The sequence below is a fragment of the Solanum verrucosum genome, unplaced genomic scaffold, assembly GCF_900185275.1.
Source record: "Solanum verrucosum unplaced genomic scaffold, falcon-dt-bn FXZP01000103.1, whole genome shotgun sequence".
In the NCBI taxonomy this organism is placed as follows: Eukaryota; Viridiplantae; Streptophyta; class Magnoliopsida; order Solanales; family Solanaceae; genus Solanum; species Solanum verrucosum.
The window spans coordinates 416,497-436,837 of record NW_026020048.1 but is presented as its reverse complement, the minus strand read 5'-3'; the positions used below and the strand labels follow the sequence as shown (position 1 = coordinate 436,837).

Genomic DNA, 20,341 nt, shown 5'->3' with positions numbered 1-20,341 from the left:
CTTGTTTAGACTTATGGATCTTGTTAGATGTTTTGGTACATTGACTTTCAGGTTTTAGGTGTATTTTTCCGCATTTGTTTAGTTGTTAGACTATTGATTTGGAGTTTATGGGAACTCCCTATTTCTTTCCTTAGCAGTTAACTTCCTTCCGTAACTTAAATGCTTTAGTATTTTGATTAAGTTGGTTAGCTAATTAGTATAAATGTTTCTCCCACAGAAGGGTTAGTGTGGGTGTCAATCACGATGGTCTGGATCGTGACATTAATTTTAGTTAACAAGTAAAATATTTGAATAATTGTGCATGTCAATATTTGCAAGTGATTTATCTTGTAAAAAAATTGCAATGCTGAACTTTTTATTTAAAGTTTTATGCTTTTGAAAGAATATTCTGATAGCCAAAGATTAATTATTTCACTAACATTTTAATAATTCAAAATTTTATCAGTAGCTACTATGCATTCACTTGATAATATAAAACCATTAGAAAATAACGCTCATTTTATGCAATGTTTATAAAGAGACTAAAAATTTGAATCGATGTCATAAATACGTTACCATAATTAAAAACTGGACCCATACAACATGAAAGTTCATGCTAATAAATTGTGGTATTTCCACCATTAATTAGTGTAGCACAAAATGAATTAATTAAATTCTACATCTTTATTTCAAAAATGTTAAAGACCTTTCTATCGAATTGGTCGGTTTAAATTTTATCCATTTTTATCACATGAAACTACTTCAATTTTGTTTTTAAAAAAGGGTAATGCTAAATGACCAAAAAATTTATAATATTTTTTTAATTTTAAAATAAATTGATTTTTTTTTCTATTTTTAATTAAAATATATTAAAGTTAAAAGGGTAAAAATATTCAAAAAGGTAAAATAACATAGTGTGAAATATGTTATTTTACCATTACGGCCAAATTCTAGACAAATTTTCTGGCCAAAATGATTTTTCCTTTTAAAAAGTTATAGATAATGTTTTAATAATCAATATAGTATATGTTTAGTACTAGTAACTAACAAATTAACAAACATATACACTACTTATTAATTATATGATTTTTTTTGGCTACTCTAATAATAATTTTTCAATAATGGTATACACGTTTTAATTCAACCAAAATTTTAATAATTAAACACAAAACATAATATAAACTTTACAACGGAAACATCTGATTTAATTTTAAAATTACTTATAATAATACATCATTTAACGTGAAAAATATAAGAGTTAACCACATGATCATCTTTCTTTGGAGAATCTTAATAGCTTAGTTAGTTAACTATATGAACGTTTAATTTAATTTGATAAGGTTCGATTCCTCACTTTCTAATTTCCTCTTTCATTTCTCCTTTCCTTACTCTTCATTAAAAATAAAAAAATTATATATCTAAAAAATAAATTTAAAAAATAAATAAATTAACGTATTTCAATGGATAATAATAAATAAACATTACTCATATATAAAAATGGTTGTGTTTCCTCTTTAGATAAAACCCAGATTTTGATGCAATTTTTTTGTACTCATGGAAAACTATAACAAAAGGAAAAAAACACACACAATCATTTCCACATTCAAAGAATATTTGAAAAAAAGGATAATATATGAAAATTAAAAAAAAAACCAATTCACTATAAATGTCTCTCTGAAAAAATAACTTACTAATACTAACATGTCTTAGTCAGCTTTTACTACTCCCTTTTCCAAAAAAGAAAATTGCAGTCTTTCTTCTTCTTCTTTGTTCTTTCTTGATCCCCAGAAAACCAAAAAATGAAATCTTCAATTTCAATAATGTTTCTTCAAATCTTGGTTACCCTTTTGCTCCCAACTTTGATTTTCTCACTTAACCAAGAGGGTCTTTATTTACATAATGTGAAGCTTGGACTTGATGACCCTGATAATGTTCTTTCAAACTGGAATGAATATGATGATACACCATGTAACTGGTTTGGTGTTTCATGTGACCAATTGACTCGCTCTGTTACATCATTGGACCTTTCTAATGCTAATGTTGCTGGTCCTTTTCCGACTCTGCTTTGTCGGTTGAAGAAGCTTCGTTACATTTCGTTGTATAACAACTCTGTCAACAGTACTCTTCTTGAAGATTTCTCTGGGTGTGAAGCAGTGGAGCATCTTGATTTGGCGCAGAATTTCTTGGTGGGTACACTTCCGGCGAGTTTATCTGAGCTCCCAAACTTGAAATATCTTGACTTGTCGGGTAATAACTTTACCGGAGATATTCCGGCGAGTTTTGGTTCTTTTCAGCAGCTTGAAGTTCTTGGGTTAGTTGGAAACTTGCTTGACGGGAGTATACCGGCATTTCTCGGGAACGTTACGACGTTGAAGCAGCTGAATCTGTCGTACAACCCGTTTACTACGGGTCGGATCCCGCCGGAGCTGGGGAATCTGACGAATCTTGAGGTTTTGTGGCTTTCCGACTGTAATTTGATTGGGGAAGTTCCTGACACATTGGGGAGCTTGAAGAAGATAGTGGATTTGGACCTAGCTGTTAACTACTTGGATGGGCCGATTCCGAGTTGGCTCACTGAGCTGACTAGTGCTGAACAAATTGAGCTGTATAACAACTCGTTTACCGGGGAATTTCCGGTGAATGGGTGGTCGAAAATGACGGCGTTGAGGCGAATCGACGTTTCGATGAACCGGATAACTGGTACGATTCCGAGGGAGTTGTGTGAGCTGCCACTTGAGTCACTCAATCTTTATGAGAACCAGATGTTTGGTGAACTACCACAAGGCATTGCAACTTCACCAAACTTGTATGAGTTGCGCCTTTTTCACAACCGTTTTAATGGGAGTTTACCTAAACATCTTGGAAAAAATTCACCTTTGTTGTGGATTGATGTGTCAGAAAACAATTTTTCTGGTGAAATTCCGGAAAATTTGTGTGGGAAAGGGTTGTTGTTGGAGCTTTTGATGATAAATAACTTACTTTCCGGTGAAATTCCGGCGAGTTTGAGTGAATGCCGGAGCTTACTGCGCGTGAGATTGGCACACAACCAGTTATCCGGTGATGTTCCGGAGGGGTTCTGGGGTCTGCCACACCTTTCTCTGCTTGAGCTCATGGACAATTCACTCTCCGGTGATATCGCGAAAACTATAGCCGGTGCTTCAAATTTATCAGCTTTGATTTTGTCTAAGAACAAATTTTCAGGTTCCATCCCAGAGGAGATTAGTTCTCTGGAAAATCTTCTTGATTTTGTGGGCAATGATAACCAGTTTTCTGGGCCTTTACCTGCAAGCCTGGTGATTCTTGGACAATTGGGAAGGCTGGATCTTCACAACAATGAGTTAACTGGTAAGCTTCCAAGTGGGATTCATTCTTTGAAGAAATTGAATGAATTGAACTTGGCAAACAATGATCTTTCTGGAGATATCCCCAAGGAGATTGGGAGCTTGTCTGTTTTGAATTATCTTGATCTATCAGGGAACCAGTTTTCAGGGAAAATCCCAGTGGAGTTGCAGAATTTGAAGCTCAATCAGCTGAACTTGTCGAATAATGACCTTTCGGGTGATGTTCCCCCTGTTTATGCAAAGGAAATGTATAAGAGTAGCTTTTTGGGGAATGCTGGTTTATGTGGAGACATTGAGGGCTTGTGTGAAGGAACAGCTGAAGGTAAAACTGCTGGTTATGTTTGGTTATTGAGGTTACTCTTCACCCTTGCTGGATTGGTGTTTGTTATTGGGGTTGCTTGGTTCTACTGGAAGTACAAGAATTTTAAGGAAGCTAAAAGGGCTATTGATAAGTCTAAATGGACTTTGATGTCGTTTCATAAATTGGGTTTCAACGAGTATGAAATCTTGGATGCTCTTGATGAGGACAACTTAATTGGCAGTGGCTCTTCTGGGAAGGTTTACAAGGTGGTTCTGAGCAAGGGTGACACTGTTGCGGTGAAGAAGATTTTGAGAAGTGTGAAAATAGTAGATGAGAGTAGTGATATCGAGAAAGGTAGCTTTCAAGAAGATGGATTTGAAGCAGAGGTTGAGACGTTGGGGAAGATTCGACACAAGAACATTGTTAAGCTATGGTGTTGTTGTACAACTAGGGATTGCAAACTTCTGGTCTATGAGTATATGCCTAATGGAAGTTTGGGTGATTTGCTACACAGCAGCAAAAGTGGCCTGCTAGACTGGCCTATGAGATATAAGATAGCCATGGATGCAGCTGAGGGACTCTCCTACTTGCATCATGACTGTGCTCCACCTATCGTTCACAGAGACGTTAAGTCAAATAACATCTTGCTGGATGGTGAGTTTGGAGCTCGTGTTGCCGACTTCGGTGTTGCAAAGGCGGTTGATGCCAATGCTAAGGCAATCAAGTCCATGTCTGTTATTGCAGGGTCTTGTGGTTACATTGCTCCAGGTTAGTGGATTAACTTTTTCAGCTTCAGTTTCATGAATTTGTGTTGAATTTGTTCATATTGAGTTTTACTTGCAAATTGTTATGCCTGTAAGTTTCTGGATTACTGTAGCCTTTCAAAAAATGAGACTAGTATTACTGTAGCTATGTGGCATCTATTGTGTAGAAGGCTTAGATCTATATACTATAATATTTCCTATATATTCCACATTTGTTAAGTAATTGGCTCATATCTGGAGTACCCCCTAATACAGTAACAGTGTACCATTGCTCTAGATCATAGTTTGTGAACAGTTAAGTAGGCTCCACGAGTTTCCGGCTCTTGAGCACAAAAGACTGCTTTAGGACTGTAGAAAAAGATATACTTAGCTTTCCACTTATGATGTTTGAAATCTTAACAGCTAGCTATATTGTGGGCGGCTGCTAAGTTTTATAACCACCCACCCATATTTTTGGTTTCATGTGGTCATTCTTTGTTGTGTTGTTTCCTTGCAACTGCTGAGTTGACTGAATTCTTTTTTGCATTCCAGAATATGCATACACACTGCGGGTGAATGAGAAGAGTGATATATACAGCTTCGGTGTGGTCATCCTAGAGCTTGTAACGGGGAAACGCCCTGTGGATCCTGAGTTCGGGGAAAAGGATCTGGTGAAATGGGTGTGCAGTACATTGGACCAAAAGGGTGTAGATCATGTAATTGACCCTAAACTTGATACTTGTTTCAAGGAGGAGATATGCAAGGCCCTAAACATTGGCCTACTCTGCACTAGCCCTCTCCCAATTAACCGACCCTCGATGAGACGAGTCGTTAAAATGTTGCAAGAAGTGGGTGGTGGGAACTTGCCCAAGGCTGCCTCAAAGGATGGCAAGTTGACACCTTATTACTATGAAGAAGCATCTGATCAAGGAAGTGTAGCTTAAGAATGTCTCAACAAATTTTGTCCTTTAAAAGTGAGACTCAATTAACTTCTTTGTTCATCTGCTAACTACTTAATTCTTTCCCCACTATTTCCCACTAGATGTTTGGGTTGATGGGAAAGAAAGAATTGAAGTTGAATGAAAAAAAGAATATTAGGAAAAAAAATAGAGTTGGATCAAGAAGCTTGTTTTTCATTGTAAAAATCTCATCCAACTACCAAAAGTTATTGCAGTAAGTATTTTACTATCTGGCAATAAAAGATCTTAAATGTGCTACCTATACTCTATTTCCTTGACAGTGATTTTTATTTATTCTTTTGAGTCTAATTAAGCAAATTTTAAAGTTAGTTGTTACAATTGAACTACTGCTTTTAATACTCTCCGTTTCCATTTGTTTGTCTTACTTCCATCTATAATCCATTTTAAAAAAAAATATCTCTTTCCTTTTACGTCAACTCTTTAGTTTCAACTTTAAAAACCAGTTATTTTGTTAGTACTCTTGTATCAAATCAAAACCAGACAATCAAATGGAAACGGAGGGAGAAGTAACTAGCAAAAGAAGGGGAATATTTCAGCTTCCTCTAGGCTTAATTGTTGAAAGATGTTACTGTAGTATTTTGAAATTTGTAACTGTGTAAGAGAATGTGAAGCCAATTATTAGGAAGTAGTATAGTTTGGTGAGTTATTTATGGCCCTGTTTCTCATTAAAGTGTAATGGGGTCCCTTAGCTTATTCATCTCTACGGCTCAAATACATCTGAAACAGTTCACCAGAAATATAGCTAAGGGAAGAGGACAATCCAGTGCATATCCACAAGGACACTAGCCATTTGGTAGCCCACATCTGAGACTTCTTGCACGTGTGCTTGTTTTTTTTACTTGATTTATAATATTTTAAATATTGGGATTAAGAAAATGAAAAGAATAATTTAGCTATTGGATCAACTTTATCAAATCTGGACTGTTCAAAATTCAAATAAAACATTAGGTATATACCTATTACTCTTTACATTGAAAAGGTAAACAAAAAGGTTGTTTTTAGGGAAACATCTAGGATGTTTTGGTACTGATATTAGTTATGTAAATTATTAGTTTTGAAGAAAATTATGTATTTTTTTTTATAGAAGAAGAAATTTAGATAGAATATAAGCTTTTCAGAAATCCGTATAAATAAATAATACATGTAAAAGTTACGAGGAAATTTATGTATTATTTTACGAAGGATAATACATACATAACTAGTAATACATATATATAATGATGCATATGTTCATTTATAATTAATTTCTTCATTGACTAATAATATATGTATGACTCTAACCAACTATCAAACGAACCTAAAAACTTTGAAATTACTTTAGAGGGATTATCCAATAGTTTTGTTCATTGAATAAGGACATGGTAGTTGGAACAACAATTCCTTCTATTCATATTTGTTGTACTTAATTTGTTTCCCATGTGGATAAGTAACTAATTATCTTTCCTATTTCTAACTAATTATACAACAATTCTTCTGGGTGGTCACTATTTGACACCTCACACCCTTTAAAATGGAAGGATACAATAATATCTGAGGTAGGTAAACTTTGGAACTTCACAATAAATTGGTATAAATATACTGCATAAGTCTTATTTTCACGGGGAGGAAAGTGACCTAGAATGCGATATAATTTTATGTCCTTTTTATAAAGGGAAAATATTTGAAATATATCTGAACTTTGATCGAAATTGGTGTAACAATTCCAAACTTTGGGCAGGAACTATTACCCTATATATCTTTAAAATACACTATTAAATAGTGCATGGGATAATAGATCCTGTCCAAAGTTTGAAATTGTTACAACAATTTCAGTCAAAGTTCGAATATATTTCGAACCCTTTTCCCTTTTTATAAAAAGATTCTCGTTTTTACAATAAAAAAATCTGAAAAAGACATTTTCTTTTCTTCATTTTATAAACGCGTCATGATCTTAATTCCTAAATATATTTAAAGGGAGATATCTTTTATTAATAAGAAAAATAAATGGAGAAGAATTAAGGGTAAAATGGATGATATGAACTTATGAAATAGTAGTTGAACTTAATCCAATAAGTTTGTCTTTGGTGAAGGGCAGGGTGGTTGGAAAAAAAATTCCCAATTCATTATCATTCAATTCAATGTACGTGAGATAACCCTCTTGTCTCATTGAAAAAGAGTAAAAACAAGAGAAAGAAATAGGATTTAGAGCAAAGTTGATATAGTAGATTAAGTTGAGAAATAAATTCCCAATTCCTTATTATTCAATGCACTCCATTTTACTAATATACATAAAGTTAACTCATCTATAAACACTTTATCGTGTAAAAAGTAATTTTTCTCTAATTTTTTCCCTTAAAAATCAAACTTATCCTCAATGGACATAATATTCTTGGGCAAATTACAGAAATCACATACTTTTAAGGCAAAATTACAATCTATCCCTTAAAAGTTTATAATTACAGAAATTCCTCAAACTGATACAATAATATAAGCGCTGATATATTAATCTGATGTGCGAGATACATTAATCGTTAAGTAAGATACATTACATTTTATACATGATACACTAATCTGATGTGCGAGATACACTAATCTGATGCGCTGATACACTAATATGATGCGCGATATACGTTAATCTGATGCGTTGATACATTAATCTGATGCGCGAGATACACTAATATGATGCGTGAAAATGAGGGATTTTGGAGATTTGTAAAACTTATTGGGAATAGTGGTAATAAGTAAACTAAAAGGTGAATTTCTGTAATTAATCCTATATTCTTTAATGGCGCGGGGCATAACTTTGTGAGATATTATGATACAAAAATACTCAAATTTATGCTCGCAAAAAAGTTAGGGGCAAAAGTGCAAATGACCCGGTTGCTTTCCCAATAGTAAGATTTTGATAGGCCCATGCACGTGTACACATAACAGGCCCAAATTACAAATCCAGTTTCTTTGTGGGCCTTTGACCCCACTGTACATTTGTCAGTACTTACTCGGGCTTTAATACTGACTCCCGGTGGCCCATTTTCTCAATATCCTTTCATTTTCAGCTTTTATAATTTCCTCAGTATTTTTGGTGGCTCTTTAATTCTTCCTCATTAATGCTTCAACACCCTAACTTTCTTTAATATCACGTCAACACCAAAACTTTCAATGATTGTTCTTTCTTCTCCTCATTACTGCTCCATTCATCACTTGTGTTAAGTTAAATAGACAAAATATTCGACCCAATTCATAATTGATATGAATAAAAAGGGATGATATTACACCCATATTATCCAATACTTCTTATTAGGTAAAGACATAAGTACATCTAAGTTGCAAGCAAGATTCTATGTTTTCTTAAAAGATATATTTCTTTTCTGAAAACTGAGTGGTCTTGAATCGAGTCTATATGTCAGAAGTCAGATCTCAAGTCTGGATCCGTTTAAGAAAATTTTTGAAAAATATTTTTCTTATTTAAGAAAGTTACAATTATTTTTTCCTTAATTTACATATGGAAGCCATTTTTCTTAAATCAAAGAAAAATAACTCATTTTTCTTAAATCAAAGAAAAATAACTCATTTTTCTTTTAGAAGTATCTACACCTTTACCTATTTAAAGAAAGTGCAATTAGTAGACTATGGTTAATCCACTTTTGTATGATTGGATAACCAACTCATTTGAAACAGATTGAATCAAAGGGATAACATAATTTTTGCCTAGATACATAGTACGATTCTTATTTGTTCTCTCCATCTCATTTCGGCCCCGTTTCGTCATGCGATATAAAATTGTGATATGAAATTACGATATGATATCAAAATATGAAATTATGAGATGAATTAAAGTTTTGTTTGGTCATGCGACATGGTATTTTTGGATGGTATATTTTCTCATAAACATAAGAATTTTTTAAGTTGTAAAACTATTAAAATAGCTCCAATTGTTTATTCAATCTTACCAAATAAATAAAAAATTATAAAATTGCATAATAAATTATTACAAAGCTATTTGTTTTCCACTTAAGTAATTGTTTCATCTAACTTTAATTGATCAAACTTTAATTCAATAAAAAAATTGAACATAAATTGTAATGTACTAGTCTTTAATATAATTTTCCACATAGTACGAACAATCTCTTCACGTTAAACTTGCATTTTTCGATCATATGACCGAGAAGACGAACCAACATTTTTACTTTGAGTCATTTGTTGGTCAATATCATTAGCAACTATATTTTCATGCTCATAGACCATAAATATTTCATCACTCCTTTGATATTCTCACAAATAATTATGTGACAATGTACAAGTTATGATAATTTTCACTAGTGTGTCAATTATCATAATGGTTCATGCCTTGTTTCACTTGTGTGCAATTACACATTTTCAGTGCATTAATTTTGAGCTAAAATCAAACATATTGGAAGTAGTGATTATCAAACATACATCACCAATTTTGTCCTTTTTCATATTAAATTGCTTAAAACATTTTCATATGTAGCTGAAAGAAAAGTTTTTCTTATTATGAAAAACCAAAAAAGTATCACTCCCTCCGCTCTTATTTATTTATATTCACCAAATCAATTCCTACTTTATCATTTATATTCATCAAATTTAAAGTAATAATAAATTTTATGTTGGTGAGAATAATAGTTTTTTAAATGTAATAATATGATTATTAATTTTATTTACATACGAAATAAATGTTTAGTAGATATAATGTGGGGTTGTTTTAACAAAATATAAACTTGTGGATTAACTTTTGTATTTAAAAAATCCCAAATCATGATATGAAATTCTCATATCATGATTTTTGGAGAATATGATATTTCATCTCATAATATGAAATCATGAGAAGGAATTAGCGTGAAAGCGCATGTCCAAACGCTAGTTCCATCTCACGATTTCATATCGTGATATGGTATCGAATGGCCAAACGCTACTAGTATCATATGCCTGTCTTCACCCTAAGATGGATATTTATAAGTGAATTAAAATTGAATTGTTTGTTATAAGTGGAGATAGAGCTTCAGAGATACATGCATTCTGATGAATAACGAAGAAAAATGTAAAGAAATAATTTCTTATGATCAATTGTATAAGTTGAATAATATACAATATTTTATCGATCTCCAATGAAAAAATCATATAACTAAAAAAATAAATAACATCTGCAGTAGCCATAAAACCGATCACCCAAAAATTACGAAGGAAATACTTATTGCAATAACATGTGCTGGCTATGTAACTGACAGAGTTAGATGCTATAAAATTAATAGTGGAATTGAATCACTCGTCAAGTGATAACTAAGGTAGAATCTCACCAACAAAGGTTGTGGAGGACGGTGGTAACTACTTCATCTTTAATCAGTTCAAATCCTGGATATGAAATTGCTTTTGTTAACATAAGCAAAACAAGAAAAATCTCAAAGAATAAAGAAATATCTAAGCCCATGTGAAGGACTAGTAATGGCATGTTCAATCTTGTTGAGACGGCCTAACACTTGCAGGATTAAATATATCATATATAGCATATATGAATATGCCATTGCGAGTAAAATAGTAAGTATAAAGTCAAATAATTATTTTTTATAGATAAAAGAGAACCTCTCACAACCCAATCCATGATCCATCTATTATCTTCTCTTCATTCCCTGATAAGCTAGCTAGCTAGCCAGTATTTGGTTGAATTGAACCTTCATGGATTCTCCCCCCGTCAATAATATGACCATAAACCTCTCTCATGTTGCCGAAGAAGAAGCGAGCTCTAAATTCAAGAAGCTTATATCAACGCTTCCAAAGGAAAAAGGGTCTAATGATTTCATGGATTTGTATCAGTACCAAGGCTTTTGGTATCCGTTTCCAATGCTTCAAGCTATCATTTCAGCACAACAAAACTTTAAGTCTTCTTGGAACGAAATATAAATTTGTAGTGCTCCTAAAACTGGTTGCACATGGCTCAAAGCTCTGTGTTACGTGATTGTAACTAGACATCATTTTAATATGGAAAACAATTGCTCACTAATATTTCTCATGTTCTCATCCCTTCCTTGGAATTTGATTCTCCAAAACATTCTTCTGATATGAAGGCTCAAAATATTCCTCTTATAGCCACACATATACCATTTGATGCTTTACCCAAATCTGTCCAGTCCCTGGACGGTACAAAGATGATTTACTTGTGCAGGGAACCCAAGGACACTTTCATTTCTCTTTGGCATTTCATGCAAAGATTTACATGGCTGCAGCAAGGAGAGTCGGATGAAACAACAGAACTGTTAATTTCCTTTGAGGAAGGGTTCGAGTTGTTCTGTGAAGGGAAAACAATGTGGGGACCGTACTGGGATCATGTTTTGGGGTACTGGAAACAAAGTTTAGACAAGCCAGAATCACTATTGTTTCTCAAATATGAAGAATTAACAAAAGACACATTGTTCTACGTGAGAAAATTGGCTGAGTTCATGGGAAAACCATTTTCAAGGGACGAAGAGGGAGAAGGGTTACCAGAAAGGATTGTCAAATTATGTAGTTTTGACAACTTGAGCAATTTGGAGGTGATTAAGAATGGGCAGGATCGGCCAATATCCTCTTTGCAGATAGATAACAGTGCCTATTTCAGGAAGGGTAAGCCCGGAGATTGGAAGAATCATCTAACAGATAACATGATAGAAAGAATGGATCATATCACAACAGAAAAGCTAAGAGGATCAAACTTTAAATTTGGTGTGTCAACCATCACAAATTCATAGGCAAATCCTATTTCTCTTAAATGAAATAAATTGTATGTCAGAGTGGTTCCGTTATCTTTCAGAATATCACTATCGTTATTTTCTTTTTGCATTTCACTTTGTAATCAATACTTCATATTTCATGATTTCTATTTAAAATCACACGTTTAAGTCTTACATTTATCAAGGTATATAGAAACTTATCTCTGATAACAATGTCTCTTAACCTCATTAGTTTTTTTTTTTTTTGGACAATTAGTTTTTACGCCTCATCAGGGCCTTCTACTATTCTATTATAATCATTGAGTATTGGGAAAAGGGTAAACAATATCTCTGAACTACTGAAATAACACAATTTTGTTTTTTGGACCAAAATTGTCCTTGCCATTAGCCAAGTGTAGCACTTAAGCCCCTCCCCACTTTGGACCAGATTTTTCTAATTGCTATAGGCTCCGCCCCCCTAAAAGTTTGTCCAAGCATACAATTGTTTACACTATACCAACTCCTAAGATTGGGGGTAGTTTTACAATTGAAGTGTTCTATTCCTTGCTGCTTACATATTTGTAACACTCAAAACAATGATTGAATTGACAAAATCACAACAGATAAATTTGCAAATCATATTAATAAAACATCAATATAGCAAGCACAAATTAGTTTTGAGATTTAACTTACCTCTTGATACCAAAAAACCTTGTTATGGAGAAAATTGTCTTCAAGGAAGTGCCTTTGATTTCCCTGTAACTGCCGCCGCCGCAGCCGTTCAAAGCTTTTACTCTAATTTCATTTTATGATTTGGTATCCAAACGGGTCAAAGCCCTTTTCAGGTGTGACATATGGGCCAACATTCAAAGCCCACTGAATTTTATTTAGATACTTCTGTTATAACATGTTTTCATTGAGCATTTGAAATAGTGATAACATGTTATTGCATTTTTTATTCAAAAAATTGAAAAATTAGTGTATGTGTTCTCAAACACCTATTACGTAGATAAGATAATAAGTTAAAATATATCAACTTCTTTAATTACGCAAATCAACCTTATGAATAATTTGTAGAAAATCATGCATGTTCCGAAAATATGTTCCCCTTGTTGATGATGTGTATAATTAAAGAGGGTGTCGTGGTTTGTGTGATTAACTTATTTATTATAAAGAAACTTTTCCGAAATATGTACCAAAAATATATAATAGAAATTATTTATCATGTGTTCAAATATTCAATTAAAAATATATTATACTTCAAATAGCTAAATAAAATTTAGTGCAATTTTTAAAAAAATTATCGATATATTCGACTTTCTATAATACAAACACTAATACACATGGATTAACAATCAATGCGAGGGGAAGTTCCAAAGATGATATTAAGTCATTAAAATTCCTCAAAAGGGAACAGAGGTCAAGCTTAAAAGTTCAATTGAAGATGCAAGTTAGTCAAGGGCAATTTTTTTTAATAAAAAAATCAATGTTATTTTGACCATATCTCTAATTACAATAGGGATTATATATAGTGTTTTTTTCCGTCATTTTTACTTATCATGTTTTAAGAATTAAATTGAATAAACTTTGACTAATACTTTATGATGTTTTAAGGAGTGCAACTTAAAAGTATTTTTTATATAGTCTTCGAATATCTAAATTTTAAATTAATCAAATTTTGTTTAACTTAAAAAATTAACCCAAAGAAATATTATAATAATTGATCAAATTAAAATTACAAGTAAAGTTCTTGATCTTTGTAATAAAGTATACAAGAAAAATCGATTGAATTATTTATGGCTTATAATATTATATATATCCTGGCAAAAAAACTCTGTCCATACGTTAAAGTAAAACCCTAAAAACTAAAGCTTCCTCATAAAGCTTCATATTGCGTAGCTTCTCTGATAAGTTTCAGTTTCATAATTATTTAATGACTACCATTTCGATTAGATAACGACCTACAAAATACTAATATCCAATAAACCCTTAACGTGTCGGCTGCTACAACTTCTTATAATGTGAAAAAGGTTACAATTTTTCTATTGTCGTTATCAAAACAATGTTCTATGAATCTAGTTTTCGCCAAAATGAACTGCTTCATCTGTTCGACTTTGGAGTAAAAAGTTATACCTGTTTCGTCTCTTTCAAAATTTTCAACCAAAAATCCAATAAATTCTTATCTTGGATTCTAACTAATATCTTGGATTCTACCTTATTGGAAAATGGTCGAATCAAGTATACTCAGGGAACCAAAGACCATGAACAATATGTTCAATATAGTGACTATGCAGAGATATACATCAAATATAATACCATCAATACAAATTGGCTCGATTTATTTGAAATCGTTTTGCATAGAGCTCATTAAAAGGGCACGATCGAAAGCACTAACTAATAGAAAACTTAGCATTTTTAAAGTTTGAAATTAATATTTATGATTATGGGTGGATGAATCACATTCATTATTCATCATATCACTCGATCACGCAAAGAAAAGAAAGAGTATAAAAATACAAGATAAGTTAGGTTGTAATTCAGCGTTTGTTACTTTCACATTTGTTGGTACGTACGTATATATATATACCAAACCTTCAATTACCAATCTATCTTATATATATATAGCTTTAAGAATACTCTAGGTTGACACTGCAGCTAATTATATCCCTCCATCTCTTTCTTCTTGTTAGAGTGATGAACCTAAAAGAGGTGAAATGTCCTACACAAGAATTTCTCTTTGCCCCCTTCTACACTCTACTAGACTTATTATACTCATATTTCATTTCATTAGGTCAAGTAAATAAACCCTTTATTTTTAGTAAAGTAAGGGTCGAATTTTTTTCATCCGGAGTTGTGTACGTACCTGCTTAATTCTGACTAAATTTAAATTCGCGTTGAGAGGTAAAGCGCTCTCTTTCAATACTTTCTTTTACAGTTATGGGTAAATTATAAATATAGATTAAGAATCATGGAATCAGAGGCGAACCCAAGATTTGAAGACTTTGGGTGCACCAATATTACTTTAGCTTAAATATGAGCTCTAAGATAAACCTGCATAATTAGAATTTGACTAAAGTTAAATTCACATCGAGAGGTAAAACGCCCTCTATCAATACTTTCTGGTTCCTTTGGCTTGTACCAGTAGCACAACATCACTTCTTCATAGGTGTACTGTTAATTATATCATAATTTTTACCAGTTTCTCAATATATATATATATATATATATATATATATATATACACACACATAGTTTATTTCGAAGTTAATGGGTGCACGTGCACCCCACCTTATAGGGTGGGTCCGCCTCTGCATGGAATAGTATGAAAAACTGACTTGAAAGTTTTCTCCGTTTTAATTTCAACTTTCCACATGAGGTGTTTAAGATAAAAAAAATTAAAGAACATTTTGATCCAATTAACATATCTTTAATTTAATATCATATGATTTAAAAATCTTCTTTACTTTCTTAACTTTATATCAAGTCAAATAACAGGACAAATAAATTAAAACGGAAAAAGTTGTATTTAATCTGGTACACATGTGTATATATACACATTAAGATAACTAAACTTGACGTCCAAGCAACTAATTTTCTTTTTTCATTTTTTCTTCTCATCTCTAGAAATTTAAAAACAATATTAATTCCAAGCTTGTTCCTTTCACAGAAATATCTGACCCTTTTTCTTCCTCTTCTCTTTTCTTTTCTCTCTTTTTACTGGTTTCGACACAGCAGCACAAAAACAGTACTCCATTTTCATCTAAACAGAAGAGAATTAGAAACTACAAAAAAAAGGTAAGAGAGAACTCAATTCCTTCTCATCACTTCAAAAACATGCTTTTTAATTTAAATATTCTCCTCATGATCTAATTAAATTATTTATTGTCTCGAATTTCACTGGATATGTTGTTATTGTCGTCGTCTTTACAGTTTTCTTTCTGTTTTTATAGAAATTAAATTAGGGATCGATGTTAGTAGAAATATGGCATGGTGCAGTCAATCAACAGCTCTCCCAATAATATCATCATCAGATCAGGAAAATAATGTTATTATGATCACTTCAAAAACTAGATTCATAACTTGTCCTTCATGTGGACACAACATACAGCTTCAACATCAGGTATTATAAATACTACTCCCTTATCTCTCAATTAGAATTTCGAGATTCAAATTTGTAAACTGTGTCACATAAATTGAGTAATTTTGGGTGTTTATATAATGAAAATAGAGGGGAATACTACATGATTTGCCTGGTCTACCAGCTGGAGTGAAGTTTGATCCATCAGATGGAGAGATACTTGAACATTTAGAAGCAAAAGTCCTTTCAGATACCCATAAAATTCATCCCCTTATTGATGATTTCATTTTGACCATTGATGGACAAAATGGTATTTGCTACACTCATCCACAGAAATTACCAGGTAATTTTTTTTTCCATTAATATTCATAAATCATATATATTTACATCAATATAAATCATAAACAATTAATTGCTTGTTACCTATATTGTTTTGTTAATACAAATACATGTGTTTATTTTGATTGTTACTTCAATTTTGTTGTGTCGTATATATCGTTAAATTGAGTGTTGGGTAATAACGAAAAGTTACATTTTATGAAAGGACTGGTTTGGTTGATCGGGTCGTTGCCTTTCTTTTTTTTTACCATTATGTCTTTACTTTAATTTTCAATAATCTTATTTTATTCATTTACCTATAGTAGATTTACCTAGCCTATACACTATTCTCTTTGTGGGTTTATCTTTCAAATTATATTGACGTGTAACATTACGCAAGGATGAAATACAATACAATATAATATAATGCAATACAATATATTATAAAACAATATGTATTTAATTACCTTACACTGGTTATTAGCCTACATCAACTATCCATAACCAGGATATATATATTCTTGTGTATGAGAACATAGTAATGAAGAAGGTAACAATCGAAATAGAATTCGTTTTGGTTAAAACGTCCAAATCAGCTATATATTTTATATAATTTTGTCGTAATGCTGAAACTATAACGCTCACTTTATCTGAATTGAGGACTAGCAATGTAAACAAGCTCATGCTGGCGGAGTTTAAGATAAAAGACAATGTTTCTACATTCACAAAAACAAAAAAGAGGAAGTAGTGAAATTTCTAAGAAGATTCATGATGTTTTCTTGTCCAGATTTTATTCCTTCCAGGATTTATATTCGGATTTGTTATTACAGTGGGTCACACTTAGCAATTAGCATTATATAAAATTAGAATTTTTCTAATTTTAGTAGGCAAATTTTCTAAAAAAATATTTACTACTATTAATAATCTTTCTTTTTTCTTGATTTTTGTTTTCGTGAAAAATCTTCAACCTATGGGGATAATTCTTTTATATATGTCACAATTTGTTACAGTATTATTTTATGGTTTAGGAAATTTCCCAAGTGAGACAATTTAGTGGTAAAAGTTAATAATTGCTTCTAGTATTTGTATTATTCTAAATTTGTTTTATTCATTTCTTGGAAATTTCAAGCCATGAAATTCTGTTAATGAGTTATTTCCTTTTTCCTCATTTCGTGGCTTTTTATTCTATAAATTGATGGCCTTTTAGTCACTTGGTTTGAGAAGTTGTTACTAACAAAATAGCCTTTAGTGGCTAGCTGTTGAAGGTGCCAACTGCCAACTGGATTGAGAATTTCACTCTTTCTTCAAATATCCAAAAGTGGAAAATACTTGGTTAAGGGAACTAAGTTACCTATTTGGTAAAATGTTATTCAAGATACCAATGTCAATGGAGTGTACCTTATGCAACTTACTAACTATCACTATTAAAAAAGTTACTACATTTTTCTATAAAATTTTCCACTAGAAAATGTTCAATAAGTATTTTAATTGAATTGGTGAGGAAAAAAAAAGATATCAGTGTTTTTACACGGTAAATTTTGAAAGTTTTTCAGTATTTAAGTGAGAATCTATTTTCCATCATGTCTTTTTTAGTGAGCTGCTTTGTTGAAAAATGAGTGAAAAAATTATGTTATATAACACAAATTTTTCATTGATTATCACTGAAAAAACTTATGTTTTTAGTAGTGTGAGAAGTTTGTTATACTTTTTTTAATGGTGGTGTCTAAAAAATAGTAGTTTATAATGGTGGCATTTATTAAAAAATAGTGTATACTAACACTCCAACTATTTCATTGAGTACATGCTATATACCTTTTAGAATATTGTTTTTCATATAGATTTTTGTTTATAATGGTTGTGTTAAGAAACAATTTACTTTTACCTTGATTATTCGATTGAGTATTTTCTACCTTTTAAGATTTTAGATTTTAATTTGTTTATAATGATGGTGTTCAAAAACAGTCACTTAATTACACCTTAACAATTCCATTCAGTACCCTACTTCCTACCTCTTAAAAAGCTTGTTATAGATTTTTGTTTATAATGGTTGCGTTAATAAAACAGTTTACTTGTACCTTGACTATTATATTGAGAGTATTTGCTACCTCTTAAAAAGTTAAGATTTTAATTTGTTTATAATGATGACGTTCAAAAATAATATGCTTGCACTTTAACTATTTCATTGTGTACTTATTGCCTCTTAGAAAGATTGTTATAGATTTCTGTTTATAATAGTGGCATTCAAAAATAATTTACTCGCACCTTATTTATTCCATTGAATAATTACTAACCTTATAGAAAGTTTGTTATAAATTTTGTGAAAAATATCAAATTAAATAGACGGAATATCATATTTTGATGCTAATTATATGCTATGCCATTTGTCATGGATCACGTAAATTCTTTCCTTGTTATTGTAACAAGAGTATATGACACACATATACACATTATTCATGTGTTACTTTACTTATAATTGAAAAGATGAAGAGGAAAAAATAAAAATAAAAATTCCATACTGCCTATGATTGGCTCCTTTTAACTACTGAAAAGTTGTGTCATTTTCTTATAGAACATTTCATTCCTAGAGATGATCAAAGGATATAGTACATTAAATATTACTTAAAATTCTGAATACGCTACTGCATGCATACAGGAGTGAGCAAGGATGGTCAAGTGCGTCATTTCTTTCATCGTCCATCAAAAGCATACACGACGGGGACTAGAAAACGTCGAAAGGTACACACTGAAATTGATGGTGGTGAAACAAGGTGGCACAAGACAGGTAAAACAAGGCCAGTTTATATAAGTGGAGTTCTCAAAGGTTACAAGAAAATTTTGGTACTTTACACAAATTATGGTAGGCAAAGAAAGCCTGAGAAAACAAATTGGGTAATGCACCAATATCACTTAGGTGAAAATGAAGAAGAAAAAGATGGAGAATTAGTTGTTTCAAAAGTTTTCTACCAAACACAACCTAGACAATGTGGATCATTAACCATAAAAAAACCACTTGATCACAGCAACAATATTATTATTAACCCTGTCCTTAAAACAACGAATTTCGTCGATTATTATAATCCTAATCCTTTCATTTCATATAATGTTGAGAGCCAAAGCTCACCTCATGATGAGTTAATTCAGAATTTGGTTGTTCATGGTAATGGCTCATCTTTTGTTATACCTTCAGAAGCAAGCAAAGAGAAATGAGAAAGTAGGAAGAAAATAATTACTATTAAGAATATTTAAAAAAAATGTTGGGGTTGTTGTTGTAGTGTGTAATAGTCAAGTAAGTTAAAAGATTTGAGGTACTAATGAGGATGGAGGAATAAAATAAATGTTTATTTTAAACAGATTAAAGATTAATAATCTACTTTCTTAGTAATGCATAGTCATCAGTTCTTTGTTTAATTAGGCTTTTTTTTTGTTTTTGTTTTAAAGGTAGACAATATACAGTGTTCATTATTTACTTGTTTTTTATTTTTATTAAGAGTTATGTATGTATGTAAGATGTAAATGATGAACGATTACGTCTTCATAAGCTTAATTTAAATTTTCTTTGTATTCATATATATATATTCTCATGACTTCTTGTTGGTATGGAAATTTGGAACAAAACTGGCTAATCAATTTAGTTAATAGTTTGATTGAACAAACAATTTGGAAAAATATGGGATAATCTAGAAAGATTGGTTGTTTGATTTTCTTTTTATTTCATTCACTAATTAGGAGAATATTATATTAAATTACAATTTCATAATTTGGCCTACTAAGAATTTTGAGTTCTAGTTTGTGAGAGAACGTAGGCAACATTTGGATCAAGTTAGTTTTTAGCAAAAAAAAATATATTTCTATGTTGAAACTTGGCCCATGTTACGTTGTGGAGAAGGGCTAAAATTATGGAGTAGTATATTATTTGATTTA

General features: G+C 31.6%; 2 protein-coding genes and 1 pseudogene across 2 annotated transcripts; all 3 read left to right on the top strand.

The window, feature by feature from the left end:
• The first annotated feature begins 1,713 nt into the window (after window positions 1-1,713).
• Window positions 1,714-5,395, top strand: LOC125822684 (receptor-like protein kinase HSL1). Its single transcript, XM_049502114.1, has 2 exons — window positions 1,714-4,389; window positions 4,917-5,395. Exons 1-2 carry the CDS (start codon window positions 1,779-1,781, stop codon window positions 5,306-5,308), a joined length of 3,003 nt encoding a protein of 1,000 aa, XP_049358071.1. The 5' UTR covers window positions 1,714-1,778; the 3' UTR covers window positions 5,309-5,395.
• Window positions 5,396-11,014: 5,619 nt separating this feature from the next.
• LOC125822719 (flavonol 4'-sulfotransferase-like) lies at window positions 11,015-12,063 on the top strand (annotated as a pseudogene).
• A 3,917-nt stretch (window positions 12,064-15,980) lies between these two features.
• On the top strand, window positions 15,981-19,989 carry LOC125822725 (NAC domain-containing protein 73-like). The gene is made up of 3 exons (XM_049502163.1): window positions 15,981-16,144; window positions 16,253-16,445; window positions 19,074-19,989. The coding sequence occupies exons 1-3, from the start codon at window positions 16,007-16,009 to the stop codon at window positions 19,625-19,627; spliced, it is 885 nt and encodes a 294-aa protein (XP_049358120.1). The 5' UTR covers window positions 15,981-16,006; the 3' UTR covers window positions 19,628-19,989.
• The last annotated feature ends 352 nt before the right edge of the window (window positions 19,990-20,341 follow it).